The sequence below is a fragment of the Miniopterus natalensis genome, chromosome 1 (assembly GCF_054644295.1).
Source record: "Miniopterus natalensis isolate mMinNat1 chromosome 1, mMinNat1.hap1, whole genome shotgun sequence".
In the NCBI taxonomy this organism is placed as follows: domain Eukaryota; kingdom Metazoa; phylum Chordata; class Mammalia; order Chiroptera; family Miniopteridae; genus Miniopterus; species Miniopterus natalensis.
In genome coordinates, this window is record NC_142081.1 from 39,759,004 (window position 1) to 39,778,830 (window position 19,827).

At 49.9% G+C, this 19,827-nt stretch overlaps 1 protein-coding gene across 1 annotated transcript in view; it reads right to left on the reverse strand.

The window, feature by feature from the left end:
- Positions 1-19,827, reverse strand: part of SMAD3 (SMAD family member 3) — a 113,340-nt gene that overhangs the window by 19,734 nt on the left and 73,779 nt on the right. Inside the window, exons 2-5 of the mRNA XM_087820722.1 lie at positions 6,326-6,519; positions 6,083-6,214; positions 4,965-5,039; positions 2,057-2,107 (exon numbers count right to left, since the gene is read on the reverse strand). Of these exons, the coding sequence (XP_087676848.1) occupies positions 2,057-2,107; positions 4,965-5,039; positions 6,083-6,214; positions 6,326-6,519 (452 nt within the window). The remainder of the gene's footprint in view (positions 1-2,056; positions 2,108-4,964; positions 5,040-6,082; positions 6,215-6,325; positions 6,520-19,827) is intronic.

A 19,827-nucleotide genomic window follows, 5' to 3' on the forward strand; every position in this document is an offset into this window, starting at 1 on the left:
GCTCAGAGCCAGCTTCTCCGCTTACTAGCTATGTGACCTGGGACAAGTTAGTCAAGCAGCCTGCCCCTTGCTTTCCTAATATGAGAAATGGAGAGTTACACCATCACCTTATACAGGTGTCACGAAGACTGGTAGGAAACACTGAACAACATCCAGGACACAGCAAATTCTCAAAAAATGTTTGCCACCGTCATCACTGTCATTTCCTCCCCTTCCAGCTATACTGCCAAGAGTCTATGAAGTTTTATGGGTGGAATGAAGCCAACAGTTTTAAATGGGTGAAGGTGGGGGTGCGAGGGCTCATCAAACAGAGGAAGTAAGGCCTGTCAGCATCCATGTCTCACCATGAGTCCTAACCCTGACTCGTCCACTGACTCGTCCCCCCATTCAGATCTTCCCAGCAGAGTGGCACCCACTCTTTGCCTGCCCAGCTCGGGGGCTGTTGCTACCTTTGGAAGAAATGACGTAAGAATCCTCAACCCTCAGACAAGGGGCCTGAGGTATGGGGCAGTGGGGAGGGAGAAATCTGTGAATAGGGCATCTGCCTTGGGTCCAAATTCAAGAACCATCCTGCGGTCCTGGTCCACACAATGCAAATAGAAATTCACAGCAGGCTAACCCCCTGGGCCACTGTGAGTCTGAATCCTGAGTCAGGAAGCGGGTTTCAAAGGTGAGCCTGCTCCAAACTCTGTGGAGAGAAAGTGCTGCCGTGGCCACGGTGGGGTAAAATTAAATCCAAACCAGTCAACCACTAAGGCCAAAGCTCAGAGTCAGGTTCACAATCATGGCCTTTAATTTCTCAAGTGTTAACATGGCTTCTAGCCTTCAAAGTTTGTTTTTAATAATTCAATCAGTCCTCTCACATAGAATTTGACCTTCCCTCTATAAAGCCCAACACCCACAGTGATATTATTTTACCAAGATGTTAAGACTGATCTCTCAAAGTCACACTTCCCACTGCCCACTTGTCAGCCTACATTACAGGGTTTTCAGGCATCTCCCAGTGTTCCAAAGGATGACTTTCTTCATCTGATGCTATCAGTCAAGGACTGGAAACAACTGGAAACAAAAGACAGGCCAATCCCCTCTGATTCACCAAGCTTGGATATTAACTATTTCTTTTCCTGAGCCACACATTAAACCCCAGCAATAAAAGCCAAAACAAAATCAAACTCACATTTTTCTAAAACTACCAGACCAGTACATAAAACAGTTCCCTCAATAAAAATGGAACGGATGTTTCATTTGCTTTGAGCACTTTAGCAGGCCCCACACTGGAGCAGAAAAGCAAATCTCAGAAAAACGGACCCAGAAGCCCAATGGCTGAGGGAAAGTATGGAAATGATGGTCCAGCTGCTCCAAAACACCACGAGCTGATGCAGAATGATAAATGAGGCATCAAAGTATGGAAATGTGTTTATCAAGAACCACACACAGGAGAAAAACCGAAAACATGGATATGCGCTGTGATCTCAATGGCCAGGCACAAATATCTATGCTTGATCCACAAACATCAGAAGGACTGCGATAAAACAAAAACAGTGGATTTGGGTGAAGAGATTGTGGGCAATTTTGCTTTTTTATCATGTTCTTTATATGTGGCTGTTTTAAATAAAAACTACATCATTGTAAGATGAAACGCTCAGATAAAATCCGAATAAGTGCATCTGAAACAAGTCTATGAAAGTCTGGGGCTGGAGTCCGCTGCCCAAGGCTTTGCCTCCAGCCACACACACGCGCGCACGCACGCACGCACACATGCTTGGCTGACCATGGACTCTTGGCTCCTAAGCACAAGATTTGGGAAATTTTCACTCACTCACGTCTACGCGCCACCAAGGAGAAACACGAATCTGGCATACCTGACACCACTGTTCTCAGATTGCCTGTTAGGTGGGTGACCCCAGAATCCCTGTAACCTGAAACCTGATGGGCTGAGCTGGTCCATGGTGGGGGGTTGGGGTGGAGCCTCACCTTCTGAACCCCTCCCCACATGGGCCACCTGCCGGGGCTACAGCTACAGGGGCAACGATCATACAAAGGAGCAGACACTTACCCAAGTTACTGTGTGCTGGGGACATCGGATTCGGGGATAGGTTTGGAGAACCTGCGAAGTAAGACAGGTGTGAGATTTCATAAAAGACTCTTGGCTGTAGAACCTAATTCCTGACATCAAGGTGGGGCAGCCCAACACAGCACAAAGAAACCCTGGGCTGCACCTCCAAGGCCCAGGAGAAGGCTTAGCGCCATATCCTGCTCATACCTGCTCTCCATGGCCCCAGGTGACCTAACCTGTGGAACATACGGATGAGCAGATGACCTTGAGTTCTCTGCCATGACTGACGGTTGGATGCTCTTCACAGGGGTGCCGAGTTCCCAAACTAGGAAACCAACCCGTCATCACACCCACCTGCCCTGTTAACTATGTCCCCAAGAAAATAAGAGGGGCAGGGAAAGCCCCCTCCCCAGCTGCTCAAAGACCCAGGCGGTGAAGGCTAGCTGTCCCACGCAGGTGGGGCCTGCGGCAGCCCAGGCACCACCAGTCACTGCTCTCAGTGGCTCAGGCACCTGGAAATACCATTCCAGCCCTTTCCCAGGTTTCAGGAAACTCACCAGGCTGCCTCTGAAATCCCACAACTCAGAACCAGACTGACATTTTATGCAAGACATAATGCTCTATGTGGCAAAAGGTCCAAACCTACCCAGTTCTTCCTACTCTATTGCCCTCTCTCCACCTCTAGGAAAAAAAAAACAAAACCCATAAGGTGTCAACCTTCCAAAAAGCCAAGTGACTGCCTTTCCACAGAGCACACTGGGGACATCCCTCCTTTGTCCCTGCACCCATGGGGCTTTGGAGAGTTTTGCATTTATTAACAGCCTTGTGGGGCCAGCTCCACCCTAAGATCTGCCAGTCCTTGAGGCTGGGCCTCACGCATATGCCTCCTTGAGCTGTTAATGGGGGGTCTGTTCCTGCTCTCGCCATGGGTTTCTTTTTCTTCCCCAGCACCCAATCCACTGGGGATGTGGAAGAGTCTCGGAAGAAAAAGCTTCCTAATCGGGTCCAGCCATGCCACCAGGCATTAGCTGTGGAACTTTGGTAAAATGGTTTAACCTCTTTGAGCCTTGACTTTTCCCCTCAGGCATAAATTGGAAATAATACCATCTATCGTGTGATTTGTAGAAATGAAGTGATATCGTGCATATGAAAATGCCCATACCATGACTAGTACATAGTAGGCACTCAATAAATGTGGGTTTCCTATTTTGTGGTGGCTCATGTAGACCCAGGAAGGCTATGGGACCTATAATCTGAACAGACACGTGTGTGTGTTAGGGAAGACATGGGGCTGGACAAAGCAATCCTCGGGCTCCAGCTGGGTTGCCACCCCCATCTCAGCTGTCCACGAGCAACTGGATGGTTCCCAAATGGACAACTTTGAGTGAAGGACAGAACAAACAGGAGACCCCACCCCCTCACCCACAGGCTGGCTGGGCCCGCAACGCCCAGGGCCCACTTTCAGTAAATCACTAATGTTCACAGCAGGACTCAGCAAGTACACATATGGAAGGAGAAGGAGGGAGAGGGGACAAAGATGACCGGGTGGAAAGGAGGGTCAGGAGGGGGCGAAAAGGCAGCTGCTCAGCCCATATACAGATCTTCTCCTTTGGCCTGTTTTCTTTTATAACAGTAATCATTCCACAAACATGACGAGCAGCAAGGACGGAAGAGGGAAGGGAGAGTGAGAAGAAATATAGCATCTGGAGAGATGCTGTTCAGCTGGCCTGCTTCCCATGCCAGCATTTAATGGCTGCAAGCTTGCCACGGCCACTTGGCATCGAACACAGGAAGGTCTTCGATGCATTCCAGCTGGGTTCACACTGTCAGCCGCTCATCCAGGGGGTGTGTTTGGGGGTTGCTAAACCCCAAAGTGCCACGATGCCCAGGCTAGGTATCAAGCAACTAAGTTTACAGTGAACATGTGAGTAGCTCTTGTCATCTTTCAGAAACGGCATCCTCTCCTTTGGGCTGCATACAAGGCAGGTGGCTGTGCTGTGTCTAGCGGCTCTGGGCACAAGGCATGCCCGCCACCATCGGAACAGAACATCTGCTAGGCCCCCTCCTCCTCCTCACCCAACCGCACACAACACAGAGCGCATTCCATGTGGCAGCTGGGGTTCAACTCAAGAAACCGCTGGTTGGGAGCCAATTTGGTCCAATAATAAATGACATGGGAACATCTGGAGATGTGGCTGGAGACAACTGGGCTGGGTCCCTCACAGTAGGAACACAAAGATCACATTTGGTCACCACACAAAAACAGATGCTTCAGGGGCCTCCACTGGCCACTGGTAAAGACCTTCCCTCCACCCAGGCCCTCTGGAACTATTTCTGGGACAGAGCTCACCCTCCACCCTACTGCCAGCAACTTCTCACTGAGGCACTGACTCTGCTAAAGCCTGCAGCGGCTCCCCATCAGTTCCAGGCCATACTTGAAGCCTTGAGTGACGTGCCCTCTCGTCTCTCCCCATTCTGGAGGAGTGGGCTCTGGTCACACTGGAGAGAGACCTTTTGCAAACTCTTACACATTTACACCCCTTACTGTACCCAGAATGCACCAGGCTCTCCTGCTCTTGCCCCCCATGACTTGGCTTGGCCAAGACCTACACAACTCCAAGACTCAACTCAAGAAAAACCTACACTGCAAGGTACTGCTCCGCCCCCAATACCTCCTCTCTAGGCTGGGTTAGGTGGCCATGTGGCGACTTCCATCAGGGAACATAGGAGACGCTCCTCCTCTATCCCTGTACCTGGAGAGTGGTTGTTCTATAAATACTGGATAGAGAGCGGAGGGAGGGGCTGAAGGGGGGAGGAGGGAAGGAAGGAGGGAAAGAGGGAGGGAAGATGGGAGGAAGAGAGGGAGGGCAGGCACTTAAGATTAAGAGCACATCCCTGCAACACTGACCTGCGTCCATGCTGTGGTTCATCTGGTGGTCACTGGTTTCTCCATCTTCACTCAGGTAGCCAGGGGGTGGGGTTTCTGAGAACCAGAAGGAAAGTGGCTCACTAAATGGCATGGAGAAAGACCTTTTGCAAACTCTTACACATTTACACCCCTGTGCCAGTAGCAGGTGCTGGAGGAATTATGGGCCTCAAAGCCAGGACCTAGCTCCTGGATCCTGCTGTCCTCGTGCCTTCCACCTCCAGGCTCCCCACCTGATCATTACCTCATTACCACCTTTGTTCACACCATCCCAGCTCCCAAGTCTGAAGTGCCTGTTTTTAGAGCCTCTGCCAGGCTAACTTCACCCCACTTCAAGTTCAGGTTTAGGACCACCCCTCCAGGGAGGCTGCTGACTTACTTCAGCCTTGCCCATCTCTGTCCTCTAAAGGACGACTGCCTCGAACCACACCGTGGGCTCTGCCGCCTACTCCTGTGCAGGTGCCTTGCTGTTTGCTGTCTCTTTAGGGGATGTCCTAGCTTCCCAAGTGGGTTGCAAGACCAGCCCACGTGCTACCTGGCAGTTTCCTGAACTCGGAAAGTCCTGCTGATTCACACATTATTTGCATGTAAATGAGGGGCTTCTAAAAACATCTGCACTGTGTGGCAATGGAGCCCACTTCTCCGGGGAGAAAAAACTCGAACTGGGCCTCAGCCCCCACCCAGGCTGGGACGGCTCGGCAGGCTGACTTGCAGGCCAGCTCTCTGCTCTCACACAAGCCCGATTCAGAGCACCCCCTGCCTCTGCAGCCCCCACACTGTCAGGGATCCTGCCTGAACTTCAGCCCTGGCCTCAAGGGCGGTGAGAGGAACACAGCGTCGCTATTTCCGCTTCCAAAATAAATGACTGTGCTGAGGCTGGGCGGAAGGGTCACGCCGCACGCCTCAGTGCCAAGAAAAGCATCATTAGCAAGCAGGGAGCCAAGGCCATGGGTCCTCTCCCTATAGGGATGCGGTTCTGAGTCAGGGGCCAGCACTGTGTGCACAGAGGGGGCGATGGGGGGGCTGGGGAGGGCCAAGGGGGCTGGAGTGGAGCGGTGGGACCCATGTTCCCAGGCTGGCCTGCACTGCCCGGCACCTACCTGGAATATTGCTCTGCGGCTCGATGCCCGCGGGGAAGTTAGTGTTTTCGGGGATGGAATGGCTGTAGTCGTCCAGCGGGGGGAACTCGGCCGGGATCTCTGTGTGGCGTGGCACCAGCACCGGAGGTAGAACTGTCCGGGGGAGACAGGGCAGAGGTGACCCAAGGCCCCGGCAACCCCACATGCACTGCAGACCCTCCCTGGGCGGAGGAGGGGGGAGGGAGGGGGCGGGGCGGGGCATACCTGGGGTCTCTACCCGCTGATAGTGGTAGGGATTCACGCAGACCTCATCCTTCTTCATGTTGAAGGCGAACTCACACAGCTCCATGGCCCGCAGCTCGTGGTGGCTGTGCAGGTCAGGCCATCGCCACAGGCGGCAGTAGATGACATGGGGGAGCCCCTTCCGATGGGATACCTGCAGTCGGCCATCCAAGGACCTGCCGGGACAGGGAGGAGCAAAAAGAGACTCAAGTGGACCTGGCTTGCCTTCCCCAAAGCTCTGCCCGCGCTGCTCCGAGCGAGCTCGCGGGTCGGGGCTCCGAAACCCTCCCCTCGCTCCTCAGAGAAGCGCTGTTAGTGCTGGACGGGCTCCCAGAAGAACACAAAGGCCCATCAAGGAAGGCCGAGGCCTCCTAGGGCTGGCAGGGTGGGCCCTGAATTTCCAGGCCCTGAAGAGAGTTCTCCACCCCCAGCCCACCCCCATGGAAAAGGAATGGCACTTGAGTGACGGTCTGAACAGGTCCATGAGCCAGGTGGAGATGGGCGGGCGTACAGGGCTGAGCAAGAAAACCAGCTCTTTAGGAACAAACATGAGGGCCACAGGGATACTGAGAAGGTGACAAAGCACACCACACGTCTCTAGTAGCTCTCAACAATCACCCAGTTCTCACACAACAGAAAACAAGGGGGAAAAAAAACCCCAAACATCTTTTAGGTGATATTTACGAGGAGGCAGGGAGGGAAACAGGGACACTAAAGGCACTTTAAAATGGCAAGAGCCTACACTGCAGACCTCTCAGGAGTCCCTTTCAGTTTGAGAGTTGGTTGCAAGTTGACACAGGTGTCACCCAGAGGGTGGTGCATTGGCCGAGCAGGAGCCGAGCCTGTGACTCCACACCACGATGAGTTCTGCCACTGTCCGCAGCCTGGATGGGCCAAACACACTGCAGTGGCAGGGCCCTATTCCTGCGCAAACCACGTCTTCTGAGTCAACCTGACCTCCGAGCAGCTGTGACCTCACCTCTCAGGCCAGGCCAAAGTGTGGTCCCGGGACCAGGAGTATGGGTCCACGGAAGCTCATTTAAAAGGCAGAGCCCCACCCCAACCCACTAAATCAGAATATCCCTTTTTATAAAGTCCCAGGTAACTGGATGACAGTCAAGTTGGAGCAGTGGACAGGACATAAAACCCTGGGGAGCTCAGGAGTGGCAGAAGCACTGTTGGCCAAGAGGAAGGTCGACAGGCAGGAGGCTTCTGAAGGGACATGAAGTTTCAGATGATGTCCAGTACCAGACAGGTAAGAGATTCTACTCACACATACAGTATTAACAAATATTTAATATTTTATCAACTCCTACTGCGTGTGGCGCTAGGGATAGAGTAGTGTGCATGACTTTTCTAATAGCCGGGCAGGGCTTTTGCAAGCTCTCCCTCCCTGTCCCCACATGGCTGAGGGCACCCATCTGCCTGAACAAACAGGATTTATGGGCACCGTGTGCGGAAGGGGCTAGTCAGATGCACCCAGAAGCACCAACCAAACTGATAAAACCAGAGGAATCCAGTCAAAGTCTCCAGGCCACTGGCCTGGGGATGAAGACGAACAGACAAAGGTCAGAGCTGGGCTTGGTCACAGGGACTTACCCAGAGCTGCTGACTAAGGGTGTCTCAAAGAACATAATTATCTCCCTCCAGGGGCCCCCAGATCAAGGAACCCCTACAGCCAAAAAACAGTAATTACCAGGCAGAAGGGACAGCCTTGATTCCCCAAGGCATAGAAAGAAGACTGCCAGATAAGGAATCGTGAGACCTAGGGTTGAGATGGGGGCCTACTCTCCCAGCTGTGAGACACTGGGCAAGTTATGAGATTTCTGGGACCCTCAATTACTTCACCTGTAAAATGGGAACATTTTCCCACATCCCCCTTGACCTCCAGCAGCTCCATATCTACTTGAAAGAACTTTGGGAAGGACCAACCAATGAGTGTTGTTCCACATGACAACAGCCACTCTGCAAAGTCACTGAGTGTCCATAGATTAGAGAAGTGTGATGTTTGCTCCTCAGTGTCTGACAAAAGCCCCTAAAAGGGCCAGCTGGACATCTAGAGCTACCTCTGCAGGGGGAGGACCTGGAGAGAGGCTCAGGCCAGCAGCAAGGGAAGGATGGGCTGTGGATGGAGCCCCCCACCCTGGCCTGGTTGATGGAAGGGGGCACGCTCTTACTTTAAAAATAACAGTAATACTCAGCAGGAGGCAAGGTGGTGATGGACAACGCAGGAGAACTCTCAACTTTCACAGGGCAGAGAGCCTAAGAGACTGAAGAGCTTGGCTGTCCATTGGAACAATCATCACACAGAAAGCTCCAGACAAAGAGGAAGAAGGGGGAGAAAGGAGGAGAAGGGGGAGAAAGGAGAGGGGTACATGGGAGAGGGTAGAGAAGGTGGGGGAGGGGAGGGAGCGAGGAGGGAGAAAGGGAGAGAGATGGATGGGGGAGGGAAGAGGGGAGAGGGGGAGGAGGGTAAGAAATGTCCTTCGGTTAAATAAAACAAACTGAATGGATGCATTTATCTCTGCCCTGCCCAAAACAACGAGTGGGAAAGCAGAGCAGACAAAAGTGGAAAGCAGATGGCCAAATGGGAACAGACTTAGCAGAGTGGAGAGAGCTGAAACCAAGGCCTATCAGAGGAAGCCATAAACGTGATTCCATTTGGGCCTCAGAACCCGGGAAAGGCTCAGGAATTGAAGGTACCACACTTTTCAAGATGAGGCTGAAAACAGGAAGATGGGTTCAAAGTCTACAAAAGAGGCAGTTAGATCCCAGCCCCTCTTTCCAAGTCCCCACAAACAGGCCTCTCCAATCCTGCGAGAGACTGGTGCTTGCTCTCTGCAGAAAATAAACGCGAGAGGGGGCTCTGGATGGGGCCACCGGGGTACAGCTTGGGATGAAGGTCAGATAAGGGCTGGGATGAGGATTCCTGGAGGCTCCCTTGCTCACTTGGTACCCAGGACAGTGACAAATGGTCTGTGTCCCCACCCGCTCCTGTAGAACAGCTCAGCCCACAAGAGACCTGCGATCTGACTTTTGGGGATTCCAGCCCAATAAAGTGACCCTATTCCTGCCAGCTCCCCCTACACAGGGTAGCCCACCAGCCAACAAGCTGGAGCATTTAAGGTTTTTTATTGCCTCACTCTTAAATATGAACACACAGCCAGATCCTGGCCTTTGAAAGAAAGCTACTAATAGGAGGCATAGAGAAAGAAATAAGAATGGAGGGAAAAAGCCACTCTGAGACAAGAAAGAAGAAACTTCCAAAGTAAATAAAACAAAACAAACACTACTCTCTGGGAGATAAGATATTGCAATCTTAAAATAGAAACATTTATAGACTGTTAAAAAATAAAACCTCTTGGAAACAAAAAATAAGAATATAAATTAAAAATTCAAGAAAGAATCAAGGACTTCTTGAATTCTTAAACTATTATCTACATGAGTTATTTTGATAATATAATTAAATTTTTAAAAAGCAAGGAAGCTACAGTAATCAAGGCAGTGTGGTAATGACAAAAAACAAACAAAACCCCCCCGAGAAACAAATGATGGAACCTAGCAGAGCACAGAAATAGTCACATATATAAGGACAACTGATTTTCGACAAAGGTCCAAAAACAACGAGAAAGGACAGTCTTTTCTGCAAATGGTGCTAGAAGAGTTGGATATCCAAATGCAAGAAAAATGAACTTCAATCTACACCTGGCACCCCATACAAAAATGAGCTGAAGTGGGTCAGGATATAAAAGCCTAAAGCAATGCAACTTCTAGAAGAAAACATAGGAGAAACTCTGCGTGACCTTGTGATAGGCAAGTGTTGCTTAGATATCACACCACAAACACATTCCAGTTTTTAAAAGCGATAAATTCAACTTTATCAAAATGTAAGCTTCTGGTCTTTGAAAGTTACTGTTAAGAGACTAAAAAGACAAGACACAAATTGGGAGAAAATATTTACAAAGTATACATCTGATAAAGTACCTAGGTCTGAAATATATAAAGAACTCTAAAAACTCAATATTAAGAAAACAAACAACCCAACTACAAAAAAACAATAAAGTCATTCCACCGGGATGCAAGGCAGCCTGCACCAGAGCTGCGGGTGAGGCCAGCTCTCCTGGTTGCCAGGCTGGACCGACGGCAGAGAGACGGCACATTCTCCAGGTCACGAGCACATGACCACTGGTCCGGCTTGGCAGTATTTTCCAGAAGTCGTCTGGTCTGTGCCCTTGCTTCTGGGCCATACAATTCCCTAACTCATGATGGGGATGGCATGTCAGTCACCCCCAATGCATCAACAACAACTCTTCTTGGTTCAGCCTGGGCTGCCCAGAGCCAACCCTGAGAGTCCTCTCTCTGTCCCACTCAAAATACACACCACTGCTGACCAAAGTAATAATAGTGAATTGGGAGTTTCAGCTGCTGGATTTAACTCAGCTGATGTGCCCATTACACACCCTCCCCAGCCTTACCGGGCACCAGGCCTATTTTAAGTAAATCCAATAAATAGGTCTTAATTCTGAGCTGATGTTATCATAACATGCTCGGTTGTAAAAAAGAATCTATTTATGACCCACTCCCCTGACCAGCCCTTCTCGTAGTCCAAGACCAGCTGCTGGGGCTAAGACAGTTCTAGGAACCTGCCTTTGGACCCCTCCCCACACCCAGTGGCCTCCTGATGAGAGACCCCCAAAGTCTTTCTCCAGCAACTCTCTCCAGCTCCTTTGACGGAGGTTTTAATCCTTAAATATATTCTTCACCAGCTGAACCATTTCCTGTGGCAGGAAATTAGGTTTCCTCCCATTGGCTCCAAGTGGGACCCATAAAGTGTCCCAAAATGGTGGTTGAAGCCACAGCCAAGGATGTGGACATGCCGGAGTCCAAAGCCAACAGTGAGGGGAAGCCTGCCAGAGAGCTCCCGGGGGGAGGGCAGGGCTGGGGCCCACCTCCTGCCATAGGCCACTCATGTCCTCTGTTACCGGTGACCATCTACCCACAGCCATCTGCAGGCCGATGTGAACACTGGTGGATTTGGACATGGGCTTGGGGAGAAGACTGCAAGCAGAGAACATAAGCTCCAAAAACACACAAAGATCTGTTCAGCATGAACCATGTGCCAGGCACATAGCTATTGTGTGAGAATATAAAATGGCAAAGCCCAGTATATCCTGCTTTCACCAAACACAGAGAATTTAAGGGGCTTGCCCAAGGTCAAATAACTTGTGAAAGGCAGGGCAAGAATTCAAACCCAGGCCAGTGCTGAGAAACGGAGGGTGAGGAGTGGGTGGACAATGCTTTTCCTGCTTTCCCATGCTGCATCCCTATCAGGGAATGGGCCTCTTAGCAATCATCAAAGAGTCACTCAAGACCTACCATATCATCCCAGACACCGTGCTGGTTGCCCAAGTCAAAGAAGCGAACAAAAATTAAATTTGTTAACACTATTACATTTCCATTGAAAGATTTTATTTAACACACGTGCAATAAGAAACTTTCTGGCTTCTTTCAGAGACAAGCTTTCTCTTTTTACTTGCCTATTTTGAGTAGTAATAACAACAACAACAATAGTCTTTCCAATAAACTTGCAAGTATCATTATCTTCATATACTGATAGAGAAATAGTGTCTGAAAGGCAAGCTGACTTTGCAAAGGCCCAGAGTTCATCTAAAGTGAAGTCAGGCTGTGTGACTCTCTCTTCCCTAACTGGAAACAGGCATATTGCAATTTCCTGACCTTGCCTATAATACCACAATAAGACAATAATTTCAGAAGGACTTTGTTTTTATTTATTGAGAATAACCTACCTATAGGCTTTCAGAGTCAATTTGCATAAAATATGAACTTAACCCAAATGCTCAACTAATGTTAATTTTTTGAAATGGCCCAAGTAGCACACTGATAACTCAATATGTTATCTTTGTCAAACCTAACCTCTGGCATCCGTTTCAACTCAATTTATTCTTTAGTCCCCCCCCCCCCCCCATATCTGCTATGGGTTAGTATAAGTAAAGGGGGTTATTTTCCATCTTGGGGGTACCAATTAATACTACAAATCCACACTCATGCCCATACTTCCCAGAACATATGTGCTGCAGCTGACAGGTCCATCTGCTCTGAATGTTAATATTTCCCCTCCCACACCAGTGGAATGAGTCCTCACCTCTCCCCATTGGACAACAACCAAGCTAGCCCACTATCCTGTGCTTACTTACCTACAATAAAATCTTTATACTCCACTCTTCTAAGGCTTTGCATTATATGTGTGTTTTATTTATATGTGTGTTTTATTTTTGTTTCTTTTCTAAGCAAGCAAAAAACTTCTGCTGGAGACTTTAAAAGGCCCCTTGCATTGGTTCCACTTGGTCTTTGAGCAATGGTGGTCTGCCCTAAGATCTCTCTTTCTCTCTCTGCTGCACCTTACTGTGCAAGTATCAGAAGGGGCTTCTATCCCTTCCATGCCATGGACAGTCCAGGACAGCTATTTGGTAGAGCAGCAAATATGGAAGCCCTGAAAACTCTCCTGCTGAGAGTCTTTTGATTGGGGGTTCATTCAGGATCCCTTCTGTTGGGTAAACATAGCCAAAACCAAAGCATCCTTTGTTCTGGGCAGAAGATTTGCTGGGGGCTATGTGCCTAGTCCCCAGGCTGTAGGTGACATACCACAGAAGCCTAAGGTTTAGGGAACAAAAGTGTCTTAGTCAGCTGCAGCTCTGGCTAACTGAATGTCTACCTGAAAACCCACTTTCTGAATAACAGTCAGCTGGTACTTGTGGACCCAAGAGCATCTTGTCTAATCCCTTCCTTCTGTGGTTGAGGAAACCGAGACTGATGCATTAAGAACCTCAAGGTCACCCAGCAAATGAACTCACAGAGAGAAGGCATCCAGCCTCCCAACCTGCTATTTCACTGCAGCCAGGCTTTACCTGCGAAGTGTGAGTCCACTTTCCCACCTTGGTAAGTCAAGTACAATGAAACGTTACTTTCTTTGTTGTGTTGAATCTTAAATTACCTGAAGGTCTCACACTTTGGGATGGCAAAAGCTTTTTTTCAAAAATGGGACTGAGAGATTGGTGACTCTGGGCGGACGATGTACGCTGGAATTCCTGTCCTCTCATTGCAACTTTTGCAGGTTTGAAATTATATTAAAATAAAAAGAAATTGAGCTGTACAGTGAATATACTACTTCCAGACAGTTCCAAAGTCGTCTTTGGTGGTTGGTGTTTAAATGAAAAGCAACATTTCCATCAGCCTGTCCCTGTTGTTTGGCACCGCTGAGGAGGAATCTGGTGAGGCTTGGGGGGGGGGGGGGGGCGGTTCTGGATAACTGAGGCTTCACTGTCAGCTCTGCCACCATGACCACAGCTCCAGCCCAGTCTCATAAGTGTCTCAGCAGGTTCTGTAAGTCTGCTAAGCACGTTTCTAATGTTCCAGTCTAGATGGGCCCATGAGGAGCTGAAACCAGCATTTCACAACCCCTGATACCAGTCACTGACCTATTTCCACTCACAACAACTCAGTTCCCATCTGAACTTGCACAAGGGTAATATCCAGGGCTCCAGGCTGCCAGACTGGGGGAACACCCAGTAAAATGCCGCTCAAGCCCCGGTGCTGTGCTTCAAAGCGGTAGCCGGCCTCTTCTTCACTCCTCCCCACGGTATTTAGGCTTCCCCACCCCCTGCTACTTTTCCAGACTGCCGGCTCAGGTCTAGGACAAGCGGGAGCTGATGGGACCTGGGTGTGAGCCCCAGAGGTTGCAGGAGCCTCCTGGGCAGACCCTAAAGGGAAGGAGCCAAGGACCACCCGGCTCTGCCCTCTGAGGGGAGCTGAACCCGACAGGATACACATGAATATCATCTGGACCTCGGGCCTTCCTTCCTCCCAAGGGGCTGGGGGTAGACAGGGAGAGGGGGACTGATTTATGGAGACAGTTCAGCTTAATTATCATCATTGTAAAGCACACGCTGAGAGCTTTTCAACATCGGGCTATGAGTAAGGCAAGCCTCACCGTTCTCAGCCTCAGCTCTCCCAGTGTTTGGGGCCAGATAATTCTTTGGGGGTGGGGAGGTGCTGTCCTGTGCATTATAGGACGGTCAGCAACATCCTGGCCTCTGTCGACTAGATGCCAGTAGTGCCCCCACCCCCAGTTGTCATAACCAAAAATGTCTCCAGATATTGCCAAAAGGTCCCCTAGGGGACAAATTCACTCCCCTAGGCCCCTTGAGGACCATGGGTTAAGAAATGGTTATGGGGGTGGGTGCAGGTCGGGGAAAACAGAAGCAATTTAGTCCTCAGAACAGGAGTTTACTGGCGCTTCTCACTATCTCACTGGATTTGGGAATGCTACGGGCTGGGAACCCTTACTCCCATTTTACAGGTGAAAGATTCGTGTAACGGGGGACTTGCCCAAGTTGCCGAGAATAGCAAGAAGAAGTGGCCTGGCCTTGAAACTGGGTGTTACACCCCAAACCTGATTCCCTATGAATACAAAACACAGGGTTCACTGTGTTAGAATCATCAGAGATTCTCCTCGGGCTCTGGGGAGACAGCTGTCCTTGTCCCCTCCTTTCCCCTTTGCAAAGAAAGCAGTGAAATCTTGAAGGAGGGGGGAGGGGAAAAAGGGGAAGGAGGGAGGTTTCATTTGCAATCTCTCTAACAGCTTCAGTTTCACAAACATTTTTTTTTTTCCAAACACCAACTTGACAAGGATGACTTTTTCTCAAGCGCCAGGATCATAGAGGTTTCAAGTCATAAACGAAAGGTACTACAGAGATCTGGGTTGGTCTCTGGTTACTGGAAGGAGGGGAAAGCATAGTTACGAGGCTTCACAGAACTTTCTGAATGGCCGTTTCACTCTGCCAGTTGACATTCACTGGGAGTGGAATTAAGCCTGAAGATCATCTATTCATTTGTTTTTAAAGAGATCACTCAGGGCCCAATCAGGATACTCACAGCCCTTGGCAACGTTCGGCAAAAAGCACACTTCACCCCAGCTTTTACAACCCCCAACCAACCACAAAGCTCACCTCATAAAATGCGGGGAGTCTGAAATGGAATCCCGGGGATCCAGGTGCGTTTAGACACCCCTTCCCATTGTACTGGTGCTTCCCGCCTCCTGGGCTCCTGCTGGGCAGCAAGGCTGCTCCCAGGCCACGGCTTAGAGGCCCGTGGTTTCCAAACTGCTTCTGGGAAACGGATTCATTTGTATTTTCAATGGGGGGGGGGGGGGGCAGAAAGGATTCCTTCTCACTCTGACACAGTGACACTCCATGTGAGGAAACACAAATGAGCTGTTAGGGAAAGATATTTACCGGTCTCAAAAGTCTAACTTTGGCGGGAAAGGTAAGAAGAAAGAGTTTTTGGAGACTGTTAGATAATTATCTTGCTTAGACCCTTTCCTCTGCAGGAGAGAAAACTGTGGCTTCCAGGTGGTGACGGGGGATGGAAATATAGGTCTCAGCCTTCTGTTAATAAAGGCCTTAAAACTTAGAAATATGTTTGTGGGCTTAAAAAATACAAAGAGCAGAGCACCAAAAAGTCACCCCCCCCCCATACAAGTGCTGTACCTCTTGTCTTATCTGCCAGCGAGCTTCCATATTAGCTCACATCACTACACAAACAATTCTTATTACAAGGCTCTTAGTCATTCTGTTTTTCACTTTCTTCCACGAAGCAGAAACCATTATGGTCTGAGTCTCCTCTCCGGGGCTGTCTCTTCCCAGCCCCGGTTCCCAGCCTCCCACCTCCTGCCCCATCAGGTTTGCATGAATCCTGCGCCCTGAATCACTTCCTGTGGGCAGACTGCACGTTTGACGATGGGGTTTTCTTTCTTCTTTCTTTGGAGAAGATTCTCACAGACATTTGGGGTTAAACAAGTGGGACCGGGAGATGATGACTGGCTTGCCTTGTCCTATCAAAACCCATCAAAGTTTCCAAAGGCTTATAGAAAATGTCAGGAGGGCATTCGTGACTCGGGGAGCTGTGGGGGAGAGGTGAAGAGGGCAAATAAGGAGGTTTTGTGTTAATTGCATAGTTTTGACTTCCTTCATTATGAGTCACTGGCCAGAAAGATAAAACAGTGTCACAAGCATTACAGAGCATGCAAAAGGGAAACTGGGCAACTTGGCGATATTCAAACGGAGAAGTAGTGGCTCCAACTTTACAATTCCTAGCGAAATGCCGTAGGATACAATATGGGCTGGGAAAGGAACATTCTCGAATTTCAGTCTTAACCACATTTACAACTCTTTCCCTATTTTTAAAAGAGGCCCCAAAGCTTTTAGAATCCTCCAACCTTTCAGTTCAGCCACTGCGGGGAAGCTGAAAGGGAGGGCAGGGTGGCAAAGGACCACATATTTAGAAAACATTAGTTTAAGGGCCATGAATTTAAATAGCTACCTTTGTATGCAGAAAATGCAGCATTTGCCGGACACCAACCTCTAATGTTCGACAAACACTTTGCCTCTTTCTGGACGAGTGCTTTATAAGCTTACATAAGCAGTTTCCATCTAACTAGTAACAAAGCACGGGTGTCCTGTATATTCTGGGCACCGGTATTCTGAGGACAGTTAAGCAGCCAATTAGCATTCCTTTCAGTCTAAGGGGACAGACTTCCTATTGTATCCAAACAAAAGGTTCTGGTTCATGGGGGCAATTTCACCTAAGACAGCAAAGAAGCCCTATGGGCAGGAAGGTAGGAATTCCAAATAAATAAGCCAGGGGGACTTCAGACAGGCCAGGCAGCACTTACAATGTCAGGGTGACAATAGCCAGCCACTTAAGATCGCCTCATCCATTAAATGGCTCTTGGCCAAAACCTGCATCCCAAAGCAGCTCCCAGCAGAAACACAGAAAGGCTTCCAGTGAGGCCCAGGCTTCCAGGTGAGGCCCCCTCCTTTGGGTCCTGGACACTTACAACTCTCTCCCATTCCCAGCCCACCTAGTCCCCATTAAGATTCACACGGTAGCTGCCCACCCACCACTTCATCAGACACCCCACTTCCCAAACAGCAGACATGTTTCAAAGCCTGATTTACAGGTTTGGAAATTTAAAATGCGTAACTCGCCCAAGTAGCAGAGGTAACACGATGCAGCCCCGGCACAGAACCTGGGCTTCTGCCTCCCGCAGCTGGAGATCCTCAGCCAGGGGCAGCAGGCTGACATGACATGTGGGTCCAGAGGCTCTCTTTAGCCCTGTGACAGACTAGTTATGCCTCTAGCTCAAAAATTATCCCATTTGGTGTCTCTTTCTGCAGAATGCCCTCTCTTGTCCTCCCCTCCTCAAAGCCTTACAGTCCCTATTGCCCTATGTTCACCAAACTCATCACTTAGCACCAATGACCTGCTAGATTAAGTAACTTTGTGTGTTTCTGGCTTCCCTTCCCAACTGACAGGAGCTCCCTGAGGGCAAGGAGACCCAACTTAACGTTCCCTGTACCCTGGCTGGAGCACAGGGCTTGCATATCACATTTGCTCACAGGTAGGTCATGAGTGTGAAATTATTTCCGTGCACCGACAGTCAGAAGGCGTAGCAAACAAGCAAATAAAAACCTCAGGCTGCACGCCAGCCTTATAACCCAAGCAAGGCATCAAACCTTGTGGCAAAGGGACCCACAGATGCACCTCACTGCCAGAGACCCGATACCAGAAATGTTCTTTAAGCAATCAGTTGGTCTTGAGAAGAGCAATTGAAACGAGCAGGGGAATGGCAACCTCAGGTGCCAGTTAGTTTTGCTAAAGCAGCCGGTGGGAAATGCACTTGGAATGAGGAATGCTTCCCACTTCACTTGTCAGGGAGAGAAAAGTCATTTGTAGGCAGGCAGTAGACAGAAGGCACTGCAATCAATTTACTCAACACATAGCTGTTCAATGGAGATTTTACCAGTGTTAGACTGACTAGAAGAGAAAGCAGGCAGACATCGGGGGGACACTGGGGAGTGGCCCAGAGTGTTAGTGGTAGTTGAGTAAGGGGGGGGTGTCTCTAGGTATGGGTCATCACATCAATAAAATGATGGGTTCAGTCATCTCTGGTGTCTCTTTGCCTTCCGGCACTGACATTCCACATACCTGTGAAATACTCTAATTTGCAGTGAAAGCAGCTTAAAGGTGGCTGTGTCTACACTTTCCTTTCCTTCTGCCTTTAGGCACGTAGGGCCTTAGAGAAAACAAACCTGGATCTATAGAGGCAGAGCAAATATGTGATCAACAATGAGGTCTACAATAGAAAGTCCTTTCTCCTTTGCTATAAATGTGTGAGAGGGAAACTTCACAACTGACTCTTTCTGCAGGTTAGAAGCAAAACAAACACCCTCAAACCTAGCAGCGACATGGGCAAAACAGAGGCGGTCACAGCTGTGATGTGATACGAAGGAATTAAGCTGGCATCAAACAGCTTTCTGACGGAGAAGGTTGCTTCAAGCCAGAAAGGTGAGGGAGGCTGCAGACTGCTGACCTCAAGTCAGAGGTCACAAAGCAAAAGGCTCGCAGACATGCTCACATCTGTGGCTGGCCGGCTTTGGTGGAATTCGACCCGACAACAGTGAACACAGATGACCTCTTGTGGTACATTCTGGGCTCAGGAACCATAAGCCTTCAGGGCTGGGGGTGGGGGATCGAAAGATCAGCCCTTTCACTGCACCCCCTTTTTCTCTCCACACATGGGGAAACTGAGGCCCAGGACAGGACAGCATCTACTCAAGGATCCTTCTGAGTGAACCGAAGTGTTCTTTTTTCTACCCCAGAGATCCATGATCCCCAAAATCTCTGTGACCCAAAATGGAAAAGTCAGCTGTCGGCTCCCAAAGCTATTACCACAGCACAGGGCAGGGGCTCCCAGCCCGGCAGGAAGACAGGAAGACCAGAGCGGTGCCTGTGAAGCAGGGTTGCGGGCCTGCATTTCCCAACCCCCACACACCCAGCCGGGGCCCCAGCGCCCCCTCGGCCACCTCGGCCCGTCTTTCAAGCAAGCGGGGCCCACTCCCGGCTCTGTAAACAGTGCCGTGCTCTCGTCCCTCCCAGCCAGAGCAGCAGGACATCCCCTGCCACTGGGGCCTGCACTGTTTGGTAACAATGGAGGGAACATTAAACAAGGGCTGAAGACGGGAAGTGAATCACTGGGTTCTCAAGGGGGATCCCTGGAAGGAGCAGAGCAGCAGGAGGGGCCCTGGGAGGCTGGGCCACTGGGGGGCCTGGCAGGATGGGAGGAAGACGTCCTGGGGTGTTCACTTCTTACCCCAGTCCGGAGCGCACAAACTGCCTGGCTGTGACCAGCGAAGCCTCTTCATGTGTCAGGCCAGATCAAGTTCCTGAGTCACCTGGCCATTTCTGGAGATCTCCTGAGTGTCGTCTGTTCCCTGTATTAGGCACGAGGAGCGGCCGGGGTGCAGGAGGATCTCTTCTCCAAACACTGACCCAACCGTGTCTGAACCTTAAAAAGTCTGAACCTGAGACCAGGCGGCTGCTGGCGCTCCCCTCATGGGAATGGG